The 12,667-nt window shown below is 43.3% G+C and overlaps 2 protein-coding genes across 4 annotated transcripts in view; one reads left to right on the top strand and one right to left on the bottom strand.

Moving 5' to 3' along the window:
- The window catches only part of CEP68 (centrosomal protein 68), a 27,026-nt gene extending 16,017 nt beyond the window's left edge, over window positions 1–11,009 (top strand). For 2 of the 3 annotated variants that reach the window (XM_059405965.1, XM_059405963.1), the window contains exons 4-7: window positions 773–895; window positions 3,464–3,560; window positions 6,423–6,595; window positions 7,743–11,009. In XM_059405965.1, the coding sequence (XP_059261948.1) occupies window positions 773–895; window positions 3,464–3,560; window positions 6,423–6,595; window positions 7,743–7,763 (414 nt within the window). In that variant the 3' untranslated portion in view covers window positions 7,764–11,009. The remainder of the gene's footprint in view (window positions 1–772; window positions 896–3,463; window positions 3,561–6,422; window positions 6,596–7,742) is intronic. The other variant, XM_059405964.1, reaches the window with a different exon arrangement.
- Window positions 10,843–12,667, bottom strand: part of RAB1A (RAB1A, member RAS oncogene family) — a 30,510-nt gene continuing 28,685 nt past the window's right edge. The window contains exon 6 of the mRNA XM_059405966.1: window positions 10,843–12,667. Coding sequence (XP_059261949.1) covers window positions 12,470–12,667 — 198 coding nt within the window. The 3' untranslated portion in view covers window positions 10,843–12,469.

The raw sequence follows: 12,667 nt of genomic DNA, 5'->3' as shown, positions 1-12,667 counted from the left end.
CCTCTTCGGGATGATGTGTGGATCACATGAAATAATTCATGCCAAGGGCTTTGCATAGTCCCTGACACAAGGATATTCGGGAACGTGTCTCTCCGCACACACACAGTCCATGCGTGGCCTCAGGCCCTGGGTGAGCACACAGACACTGCACACACGCAGTAGTAGGCTGGGTGGCGAGACCCAGGGCCAGCACAATAGACATTTCCTAGCATTTGAGGGCTTGAATCAGCCCCGTGATGTCCATGTATGATTCTGTTTGTCCTGGGAAGCAGGAAGGACAAATGTTAGCATGTGCCTCTTCTGTGGTAAAATACTGAAGGCAGTCTTTGAGGCAAATGCAAAACAGGGACACACAGTTTTGATTCACTTGTTTCCTGCCATGGGTTCCAGTTTGTCATGATTATAGTCCTTTATTTTGTTTTCCTCAGGGACAGAAAGTTAGCAGTGGTGCTCACCCAAGAATTGGTTCGCATGTCAGGGGTGCCTGCTCTGGGCTGGATCCTGTTCTCCCCTCGTGCAGGGCAGGCTTCTCTCAGCCTGTCATGTTTGGTGTCACAAAGGCTGAGGGGAGACCGAAACCATATTGCCTTCACGGAGGTCTGGAGTTATGGGGTGGGGACAGGCAGGGAAGGAGGGAAGAGAGCTCCTCAAGGAGGGGAGGGAGGGAATGTTCAGGAAGGGTACACAGTCTGTCTCCCAGAATCCCCTGGCTTGAACACATAAACTGCAGTTTGGTCAGTAACACCAAACTTGTGTTCTTTTGTCTACACAGACATTCTGCTGTCAGCTGGAAGAGCTGATCCGCTGGCTGTATAACGTAGCGGATGTTACCGACCACTTGATTCCATCTAAGCCCAATCTTACAGGTCTCAAGTCTTCTCTGCAGCTTTACCGGGTAATATGTGGTCCTGGCTTCTGGCTGTTCACTCACCAGAGTGGTGGCTAAGTACTTGATTACAAAGTAAAAGCTCAAATAACTGATACCCGGTATGTGATGGCACAATTGACTGTTTTACCTGAAATTTAATTAGAGGCCCTTTTCAGATTTTTACTGCTGAAAAACCAAAATGTAGGAGCGATTTCCCAGGCCAAGCAGAGTTTGGAGAAAATATATTGATCCTCAATCAGATCTACTTAAGGGAATTTGCCATGTAATTTTGCAGATGTCTCGGGGTTAAATGTAGAACTGCACTACTACGAGTCACTAGTCACATATGGCTATTTAAATTAAGTAAAATTAAAGATTCCTATTTTCCAGTTATACTAGCTACATTCTAAGTGTCCAGGCATCATATTTGTCTAGTGGCTACTGTACTGAACGGTGTAGATGGTACATTTCCATCATCATGGAAAGTTCTGTTGGACAGCCCTAATTGGAACCTGCTTCTCGGTGTATTTGGCTTTGGGTTGGGGGGGTGTTTGGGTTTTTTTTGTTTTTGTTTTTGTTTTTGCCTCTTTTTCATTAAGGTTTTGTTATTTTTTAAATCTCTTTAATTATGAGTTCTGGTTAATTTGACTTTAGAGTAGGTGTTTGGTGTGATAGTGTGTGCCTGCTGTTCTGGAATAGTTGTCAGTAGGTCCCCCTTCATTTTCAGAAGTGTTCTGAGATGTATGATAAATTGTACAATTACCCTAAGTATAACATTAATCTTGACTGAACTACCCACAGACCTCTAGCATGTTTGGTTGGCCAAGCATTTCTAACCTCTTTTGAAGGAGCACAGGTAGTGTGTGGGGTCTGAGCCTGTGAGACTAGTCTAGAAAGGGTTTTTTGAGACAGTTCTTTGGATTTCTGTCACCTTATCAATTGCCTTTAGAGGCACCTTAGCAGAGCAGCACACCCCAACATCCCCCTCACACCCTGGCAACAGAGCGAGCCTGGCACCAACTAAAATGTGAGGGCAGGGACTTCCCTGAATGGGCCAGCTTTTGTACTTTAGTGGGAGCAGTGCTGTTTACTGCTTTGTGGAGAGATTGCCTGGAGTTCCTTGCCCAGAGTATGCTTGAGGAAAGAGAAGGTTGGGTGGGACAGGGTCCTCCATGTGTAGCTTCCGAATGTGTGTGCAGAGCTGAGCAGGGCCCACTCCTTCGGGGCTCGGGGACAGTACTGCTGTGGGGAGAGAGGAAGCTGCCTGAAAGTTGCTCAGAAGTGTGGGCCCAGTGTCTGAGCTTCATCCCTATCAAAGCAGGTGCCAAGTAGAACAAGTCCAGTCCCTCCATTTCATCCCTCACTCTGTCCTTCTCCCCATCATCGTGCAGGCTAGCCAGAGCAGCTTTCTTGCTTTGTGGGTAGAACTGAGATCTGAGCTGGGCGTTATCCTCACAGGTTATTAAGACTAGCCCTCTTGTGTGTCACCCACACAGCTGTGTCACAAAGTGGGACTGCTGTCGGCCCCTTCCCCACACAGATTGGTGCATGCCGCATGTGTGTGGGAGAGCTAACTCGACCCCTGCTGAGATGATAGCTCATATAAGCATGTCTCTCTGTGTGCTCACATATTGTCAACTCTGACTTCATCTCATGAACTTTGTGTCCCATAAACACAGTGGGTTTATGGCAGCATATAAACTACAGAAAATACTAAAGAATAAAATAATAAGTACAGGTATTAGGGCAGCAGAAAACTAAAGATAGGAATATAGTTAAATCTAAGATTAAGATTTTTTTTTAAAGATTCTATTTATTTATTTGGCAGATCTCAAGTAGGCAGAGAGGCAGGCGGAGAGAGAGAGGAGGAATCAGGCTCCCTGTTGAGCCGCGAGCCTGATGTGGCGCTCGATCCCAAGACCCTGGGATCATGACCTGAGCCGAAGGCAGAGGCTTTAACCCACTGAGCCACCCAGGCGCCCCTAAGATTAAGGTTCTAATTCCAGAATGTGAACCACCAAGTTCTGTACCCTGTACTAAAGGTCGTCATGGATTTGACTTTACACATCTTAGCAGCTAGAGGAACGTCAAAAACAACTACAAGGCTTGGTACCCACAAGGGGAAAACAAATCAGCTGTTTAGGAGACTCACAGCTTTCCTGAGGCCCAAGGTCCGCACAGAGTAGGTCACTGAGGGAAGAAGTGGGTGGGGGTCCCTCTCTTGTGGGTCTTACTAGGTTCGTTAGAATAGAAGTGTTTTGAGAATCCTGTAGCCTCGTGAGTTTAAAGAAAACTCCATGAGATATGACAGAAAGAAACCTGGACTCCCAAGCTGTTCATGAACCAGGCTCTGTTGGGGAGAAGAAAACTCTTATTTTGTCCGACTGTAAACGGAAAGAAGGATGGAGTATTTCCTTTGGGCTCATAGTAGGTGAAGTTAAACTAATGCACTGCTTACTTGGGGAATTGTGATGATTGGGTGGGTTTGTCTTCAGGTTAGAGGGGAACTGAGCTACTACTCCACAAAGGATCATTTTGAGTAAGTTTTATCAAACGATAGTAACAAAACTTCTTTCTTTTCTGATATGCTTTAAGCAATTCAAGAAAGATATAGATGAACACCAGTCCCTGACAGAGAGTGTCTTACAGAAGGGGGAGATTCTTCTTCAGTGCCTGTTGGATAACACCCCAGGTGAGATGCTTGAAGTTTTGAATCGAGCCGGCTCTCACTCCCTCTCAGCAGCAGGTCCAGGGGCCTAAGGGTCACTGGTAAGGATCCAGCAGTGCAAGAGCACCACCCTCCCCCCACCCCCCTGGCACCCACTACCTTAGATACTGATGGCTGCCTGCCAGCCCTCACCTCATCACTGTCCCTGCAGCCCAGAAAGCCGGTCACCTAAAGGTAAGCAGAGTCGAGCCTGCGAGGAGGACACTTTCACCTTCTCCTAATACTGACCTGCATGGGAATGCTGGTTTTCATCCAGTCACCCTTGGTTCTTTAATAGGATGTTCACAGTAGGGGGCCCTCAGGGGTTCCCCTCCTTTCCCAGCACAGGCTGAACCCCTCTCTGGCTATCTGCTCTCTGGCATTCTGCTCTGAGGAAGTATCCGTTTCTGTATTTGAGAGCAGTCCATTCTAAGGGAATGGGCTGAAGGAAGAAGTGCGCTGATGAGAGGGGACAGTCTCGAGTTCATTTTGTGGGGTGGCTTACCAATTTAGGAAAATGTAAAATCAGACTTTGAGAGTACACCTAAGCGTGCAGGGTTCAAGGATTTATGATTGGTGTTGCCCTTGCTGTGGACAGATGGGACATGGAGGATGAACTCGGAAAATGCTAGGCTAAAGCAAAGAACTGATAGATTGCCAAAAGCAACCCCTGATTTCCCGTAAGACTAAAAAGCAAGAGCTAAAGATCCCCTTTATATTATGCCTCAGTTTGGAGTGAGGTGGGGCTTCTGCTGGAAACAAACCACAGAAGCAAAGCTGGGCCAGACCTGTGGGCTTGGGAGGCGGTGAGGTGGCGCTTACCCGACCAGATGGGTGCCTGCGAGTGAGGTGACCTAGAGCAGTTTCTCAGCCTGGGTGGTATCCGCATTTGGGGCCGAATCAAGCTGTGTGAGGAGGGTGGCCCTACACAGTGCAGAAGTTTAGCAACATCCCTGGCCTCCACCCATTAGATGTCAATGGTACCTCCACCTCCTTTCCAGTAGGGACAGCTCTACCTCCCTCCAGATGTTGTATCCCCTGGGATATCCCCTGGGAAGATGGATGACCAGGGTTGAGAACTGTGAACAGGCAGAGGGGTTTGAGCCACTGAAGGACTTTTCAGCAGGGCAGTTACCCAGTGTGAATTATGGGAGTTCTTTGTTTTGGTTCCTTCGCTAGGGTTTTGGGGTTTTATTGGGGCAGAAACAGTCCTTCAGGCTCCTGTGCTACTTGTCCTCCTGAAAGCCGTGCCCGGACACTGTGCTGCAGCAGTTGACATATTAGTCAGCCTGAGATGGATGGTGTTATTACTCATCTCAGTTGTGAACCTGCCTTGGAACACACAAGCAGGGACAGCCTGCCTCAAGCCCCCTTGATGCTGACTGCCCTGGTGCTGTGCCCTGTCTGGAGGTGTGGGGGCCTGAGCAGGAAGGGAGAGAGCTCCATAGTAGGAAACTCTGCCCAGAGGCTGCTTATAACAATAGGCCTTTTAAAAGCTACAGGTTCTTTGACCTTCATTCAAAAACCAACCCAATAATACTTCTCAGTGCTTAATCTGGAAAAAGAACATCCCCCTTTCCCTTGTCTCAAAATAAGAGGCATTTAGGGTTCCTGTGATTTTCAGATATGTACTCAGGCTCTTTGAGATGGACACATTGCCCCTCCCATCCTCTGCTACGACTAACCAGAAACTGGTTGTGTGAAGACCACACATTCCCCTTGACCTTCAGAGTTGCTCCAGCTAGATGTAGGCGTCTTTGACTATCTCCTGTATGTCTGTATTCAATTAAAACACAAAAGCCTGGCTGGGAAAGATTGCATTCTCACTCCCAGCTTTCCTTTTACTTGGCCCCAACTAAATATTCTAACATCCTAAAATAAAAGTTCAGAACAAAAATAAAGGGTCTCTGAATTCCACACTAAGGAAAAAGATCTGGTGACTGTGGAGTGGTGAACAGCTGCTGCCCGCAGGCCACCTGCACGACACGGCACTGCTCTGGCCTCCGTAGAGGCTGATTTCACCGCAGCATGCGCTGGTTCCTCCTCGTGCTGCATCCTCTGTAGATAGGCAGCTTCCCCTTTCCCTTCCGCTGCTGGCAGATGCTGCAGCTGTAGCAGGAAACTGGAGGGAGTGTTAACATAGCTGATAAAGGCTCAGGAAGCTAAGGCAGCCTCTGTGTTTAACAAAGGAAATAAGGTTTTTTAGAGAAAAGCCAGCCTGCTGTGTGTGATGCACTCTGAACTTAGTCCATCCCTTCCGCAGATGAACACTTGGCCTGTTGGAGGAAATCTTGGCTTCACTAACCTCTTGTCAGCCTGCTTTCAGATCATTTTCTTTTGAAGTGTCTTCCTTGAGGACCCACGAAAAAGGGTTCACAAGCGTTCCCGAATACATTACTAGGCTAGCTGTATACATGTTAAGTACCAGTTCCCCAGCCAACAGAAGCTGTTAGGACCTGATAGCAGGGCCTAGTGTCCTGATCTTGGCATCTTGTTTTATGTAAGTCTGCCTCATACGATCTGGGTGTGCCTTGTGCTTAACTCTAAAAGCCAGATAATACCAGTCACCAGAGAACCATGCTTATGTGCCTGTTTGTGAATTATGTAAATCCAGAGTGGAGCCAGTGAAACTTCTCCGCTCCAGTCAGAAGTCAACATAGATCCTCCAGTCAGCAGCAGTCCCTGGAGTCACTGTTATAAAGCGTAGACATCCTGAAACTATGGCCCTGTTCCTATTCTGAGTAAAATGCTGTAGCCTTCTGTGATTCTTTAGAAAATGTAATTACATGTTGTGTTTTTGTTTTGGGAGGGTTTTTTGGCCTAATTGCTTTGAACCTCATTTGTTAGTGTTAAAGGATGTCCTCGGGAGGATCTCGAAGCAGCCCAGTGAGCTGGAGAGCCACGCAGATCGCCTGTATGATGCTATCTTAGCTTCTCTGGACATGCTAGCTGGCTGCACCCTTATTCCTGACAACACGCCAGTGGCACCCAAGAGCACGAGTGTAAAGGGGATGAGCCTGGTAAGTAGGCAGCTCAAGAGAAGAAAATCTGTCCTCAGACCCCAGTGCCCAATTAGGATACAGAGCTCATCAAACAGTTGGCTGTTTCTTAGAAGCTTGCTGAACCAAGTTATTTAAGTAAATGAGATGCTAGGAGGGGACCCTGACACTGAAAAAGGAAGATGCTATCATTGCCAGGAAGAAGGTTGGGTGTCTTCCTGTGGTGAGGGGGCTCACTGGTGCCTTCCATGACTTCCTTTCACCCTTGCTGCCTGCTTGAGGACTAGGGTGCCCCATGCTTGCACTTTTGTGGCAGTCCCTACCCCTTCAAGACAACAGTTGCAAAACTCCTCTATCCCTAAACTGGATTATGTAAGCTTCTCCAGTATAGGGCCACTGTCAGGCTGCCTGTTCTGTAGGCTCTTCCTGCCCAGCTCCTTTGGTGCTCAATCTTCAAGCAACTGGACAGCACCAAGTGCCCACAGAGACTGTTACTGATAGGTCCCCCTCCCTCCCTTCCCAACAGTGATCCCTGCCAACGCCCAAAAAGGGCTAGGGGGATAGGCGGGATGTAACCTGCCTTAGAGACTTAACATCTTTCTTTAGATCTTTGGGAAAGTTGAACAGGGAATGATAGGGAAGAGGGGTTGGTGCCCAGTGTGGGATCGCCACTGCCTAACATTCTATATGATTCCACAACTGGACCACACTTTTTCTGAAACTTCTCTCCCACAGCCAAAAAAAAGTGGTACTTAATTCACAGACTTTCTAGGTTCACTGTAGCCAAGAGAACATAAAGGATAAAATCAAAGTATGTCAAGACAAGGGAGTCCCTGTACTTGCCTCAGAAATTTGAGTAAGAGTCATTTTAATTCTAAAATAAATACAGTGATTGTCATTTCTTCCTCTGCAGCATTCTGCTTGTTTTTTTTTTTTTTTTTTTTTTTTAAAGATTTATTTATTTGACAGAGAGAAATTACAAGTACACTGAGAGGCAGGCAGAGAGAGAGAGAAGGAAGCAGGCTCCCTGCTGAGCAGAGAGCCCGATGTGGGACTCGATCCCAGGACTCTGAGATCATGACCTGAGCCGAAGGCAGCGGCTTAACCCACTGAGCCACCCAGGCGCCCAGCATTCTGCTTGTTAAAAAAGTTTCTCTTTCTCTTTCAGGCATCTCAAGCAGATATGTAACCTGTCGACTAAAATCTGGCGGTGGGAAACTTTCAGGAAGCCCTTGTAAGAGCCATTTAACACTGAAATCAAGGGGTAAACTTAACTGTAATGTACTAGCTTTAAAATACCTTTCTAGTCCCTGAAGTGTAAAGGCTGTTGAGTTACTTTTCTTTATTTAAAATGAATCCTTCCAAACTGAGGTTTTCCTTTTGGTGCTTCTCTATAAAAGCTTGTAGTTTTGCAGTTTTTGATCAAACAAGGCTGATAAAGCTTATTTACAGGTCTTTCACTGCTCCACCCCGCCCCAATCCATTTAAAAAGACCAGAGCTCTTAAAATAGTCCCTGCTGAGAGCCTTTGAAGAAGGTTCACAGGAGAGAGAAGGTACCAAATACTTGGTATTCTCCGGTATACCAGAAGACCGAAGAAACTTGGGGGGTAGGGGATGGGGAAGAATCATTGGCCAAGAACTTGGGGTCTTTTTATAAAATTAACTTAGGTTTATAAATCCCTCTTCAAAGTTTTAGAAGAGACTTTAAATCTCCAAATTAATAGTTCTAAACGAATTATTTTTGGCTGTTAGGACATCTTGGGGGTTATCTTTGGGGTTCAGTAGGGCTCCATCTGCCTGCCTAACTAATGTCAGGGACTTAGGGAACTGTCACTGAGCTTCTGCAGGACTGTGGCCTGATTATCCACACCTTAAAACATTTAATACAAAATTACCTCTAGAGCGACACCACCGTGTATTCCTACTCTCCCTTAGAAGAGTAGTACAAGATCAGGGAGAAGGGCATAGATAGGGTCATGCAGCCTGGTTAACTACAGAAACTAAGGCTGTAGGTAGTGAAGGAAAAAAGGGAAATTCTTCATGGCTTGGGAGTGACATGTACCTTGATAAGAAAAAATATATAACCATCAGTTCTGTAGCTTTCGAAAGCAAAATGTTAAGACTTCAGAAAAGGATTCTTCACACTTTATCTTTTGTCAGACTCCTTCCAGATTCTCATTTGAGGAGGGTTCATTCTTAAGGAAGATCTCATGTTTATAAAGAAAAATGAACAAGTCATCTTGAACCTAAAGAAGGTGACTTTGGAACCGTTATTCTCATGAGCAGACGTCCCCTTAGAACAAAACATTTAATACAAAATTACCTTCTTTAAAAGTTTAGGACTTTAGTTTTGAGGCCATGTATGTAATCCTACCACCATCTCATCTACTTCCATATGCATTTCAAGTCCTATTATTAAATGTGACTTCTGCTTTAAAATCTGACTTTATTGTCACTGGGAAAAGTTGCTGTTAAATTCTAATATTTAAAAATTAACTACAAAAGTAAACTACATAAAATGCACTATTTCAAGTGCCTACTGCTATGGTATGATTTACCAATGAGCAAGGGCATGGAGCAAGGACATGATCAGAATTCAACTATGTGTTTTGATTCTGCCACCTCCATATTAATCTTGGTTCCATTGTGAGATTTAAAAAGGACAAAACAAAACACCTCCAGAGCAAATAATTACATGCATAAAATATTCTTAAAAACCTACAAATGCTTTAAAAATGTATAATGGCCTCTGTTCTTAAATTGATCTATTTCACCTTCTCTTTGATGTGGCTATAAATTGGTACATGCCTTTCTACTATTACAGGACAGCCCTAAGGTGTTAAACCCATTTATATTTGCTAGTATTTGATAGACCTGTTTGTATTTAAAAAAAAAAAAAAAAAAAAGGAGCCCACAAAGATGACAACCCTAGGGAAACAAACTTGGCCAATGTTATAGCAAGTGAATGCTGAATATACCATTCTGTTCTCATCCAGCCTAATAATTACCAGTTTCAACAGACAGGAATTTTGGGAGTATTTTATCCCAAGAAACTAATTACTTTACTCAGAAATGATCTAAGATATTTTTATCTCCTTTGAAATAAGGTGTGACTGAGGGTACTCTGGACCTAGCTATGAATGCCATGGAAGAGGTCTAAACACAGCTGTAATTTTTTTTTTTTTAACACAGCTGTAATTCTATCTTTAGCAGTGCTGGAAGGAGTTTAAGATCACCCTTAAAACGTTGGCTGAAATGGTTTTAGCCTAGGAAGATGCTGCCAGCAGCAAGTCCAAGAGCAGACGTGACGGGGTTAGAAGCAGACAGCCAGGCCGGCCAATTGCACTGTGGTTGGTGCACATTCGCCTTAAGGACAGCAGTGGCTTATACAGACCTAACAGTAGTTATGAGATCCCAAGTTTACCGGTAGTAAAGGCTGCTAGTAGTCCCTATACATAAATAGAATCGAAGTCCACAGGGAAGTGTACGTAGTACTAAGATCTGGGTTCGGGTTGCAGTTCCACGGCTAGGTTCATCTGCAAATAGGAGACAATATCAATACAGGGCTATTTTGAAGCTTCAGTGGGACATAAGGGATGAGGTCAAGTACGCTGCAATGGCAACACATATACTAATACTAAAGGAAATTTCAAAGAACAGGAAGTTCCTGCTCAGACCAGAGTGCCTATCATTCTACTAGGATTTCCCAGAGATTGCGACCCCCTCAGGCTTAGGACACTTCACTTACATATGCTAATTCATGGCAGCCAGGGACATTAAAATATGACAAGTGGGAATTCCCCTTATTAAGGAACAAGTTATTAAAGCCCATAGTAGCTTGAAGTGTTTGTATATTTTTTTCAGAACTGCATTTATTGTCCTACACGAAAAAGCAAATAGGGAAGCATGCTGAAACATTTTGCGGTAAGCCCCAGTCTTGACTGCCATGGGGGAAAGAACACTAGATTTTCAAAGCTAAATAAGTATGTAAATATGCTTACATCTTAAATTCATGTAATGTTCGTTCTTATTAACTCACCAATAAGCTGCCAGTTTGAAGAGCATCACACTAACATTTGTAGCATTCATCTACTTTAGAATAAAGTTTCTTTATTCTTTCCCCCTTTATACTGTATCATTAAGGCAAAAACCAAACCTTTGAAGCACTAAAAAAACAAAAAACAAAACTTTACCAAAAAATTATTGGTAAAACTTGAGGGATTTTCAGTTGCCTTATACGAGGATGAATAGATCCAACAAGCACATCTATAATACAAAGTAAAACTATGATTTTATTGTGAAATTCTCATAGATGGAAAAATTAAATTGAATATTTATTCTGTCCATTTCATTTTACAATAATCTTACCACTTATTTTTGTACCATGTATTTCAGTTGCCTGTTTAGTGAAAATAAAGAAACCTATCATTTTTGGCTTGTTTTTAGTTTAAATTTTATCACTGGATTAAAGATCCCACCATAAAACGTGTTGCCAACAGCCACATCCCAAGTGTCTAAGTAGAGAATGTTTTGGCTGCTATTTCAACCCCAATCTTTGACTTCTGTCACCTCAAAATGTCATTGTTAGCAAAAGGTCTTTGTTTCCCACAATAAAAACAAATCTTAGGACCTTTAAGGTCCTATTTAACAAAATTTCACATGTGCAAAATTCCACTGAAATAAATACATTTTTCTCATTTATCATTCCCACCTAGCATTTGTGTTTTTAGTTAATTTTTAGGGATATAATTCCTAAAATTAGGACAATCAATAGTAAATTTCCTGTTTCTACTTTAATGCTTTAACTCTCCTCCAACCTAAATTATGTAATTGTGGAGGATAAAATAGTTTGACATGTGACTCAGAGCATGGAAGAAACAGTATCAGCACATACAGAATTTAGTCTGATCACTTGCCAATTAAGAAAGGTGTGCTGCTTTCCACCTCTACCACAGAACAAAATGTTGATTGATAAAGCCATTTCAAATGGTTTTAGAGAAGGAGCAGAGGATAATAGAATGGGTAGCATACATTCTAAACTTGTTTTCCATACAACTTAGTCTCCCGGAACCACTTAGCTTGGTTAAATCCCTACATAACACAGAAGCCACCCTAGGTCATATACTGGGTATATTATCTGGAAAGCATATTGGATGCTGCTCTAAGATAGGTCTATAGTGCCCTGGTTGCACACACAAATGGCTGTTTTGAGTATAATGCAAGGCTCTATTTCCCTTTAACCATAAGAATTAAAACAATACTTATCACCATACAGTTTGATATTACTTCCAATAAGTACAATATTTATTAAACATATCTTCAGTTGTTTTGTTACATAGTGTGCAACAAATTACAATATTCTGCAGCCACAAATTATATGCAGAGTATGAAGAAACTATTAATCAGATAGTGTAATCTTTCCGTTTATAACTCTACAAGGAAGAACTAGCAAATCAGATCTTACATATAACATCTCACTAAACTTTATGCATGGAAAGTGACAGACACTGGTTGTGCTGTTTGATACAAAATGGCTGAACTTCATCTTCAGAAGACTAAACCTGACATCTAAACATGCCAATATAAACATCAAAACAAAATATATTCTAACCAACCACGGGAAACAGTCTGGTATCAGGAAAGCAACAAGGATTACACACATTATTTTATAAACCAGCACACAAAGGTTTAAAACAGTTCTGAAAATGAAGTTAGCTGTCTTGAGTCAAGGGAATAAAAAAAAAGTCAGTATTGACCATTTACAATCTCTGACCTTTGTGGAGACGGTAAGAATCTGTTGTAGTGCAGCTACATACAGTACAATTCAGGCAATTTTTTTTCACTTGGGTTCAGATTGCAAATTCATTGCTGTGAGAGAAGGACGGAGGCAAATTTTAGCAGCAACCTCCACCTGACTGCTTGACTGGAGTGCTCTGAATTTTCACATTGGACTTCTCTGCACCACCAGCTGTTGCTCCAGGACCCATTCGCTTTTTAATCTCAGCTGCCATCGTCATGAAAGACTGTTCTACATTCGTTGCGTTCTTAGCACTGGTTTCCAAAAATGGAATTCCAAGGGAATCAGCAAATTC

This window comes from Mustela nigripes, chromosome 7, assembly GCF_022355385.1.
Source record: "Mustela nigripes isolate SB6536 chromosome 7, MUSNIG.SB6536, whole genome shotgun sequence".
Lineage (NCBI taxonomy): Eukaryota > Metazoa > Chordata > Mammalia > Carnivora > Mustelidae > Mustela > Mustela nigripes.
The sequence above is the reverse complement of the archived record's forward strand: the minus strand, read 5'-3'. Positions and strand labels throughout refer to the sequence as shown.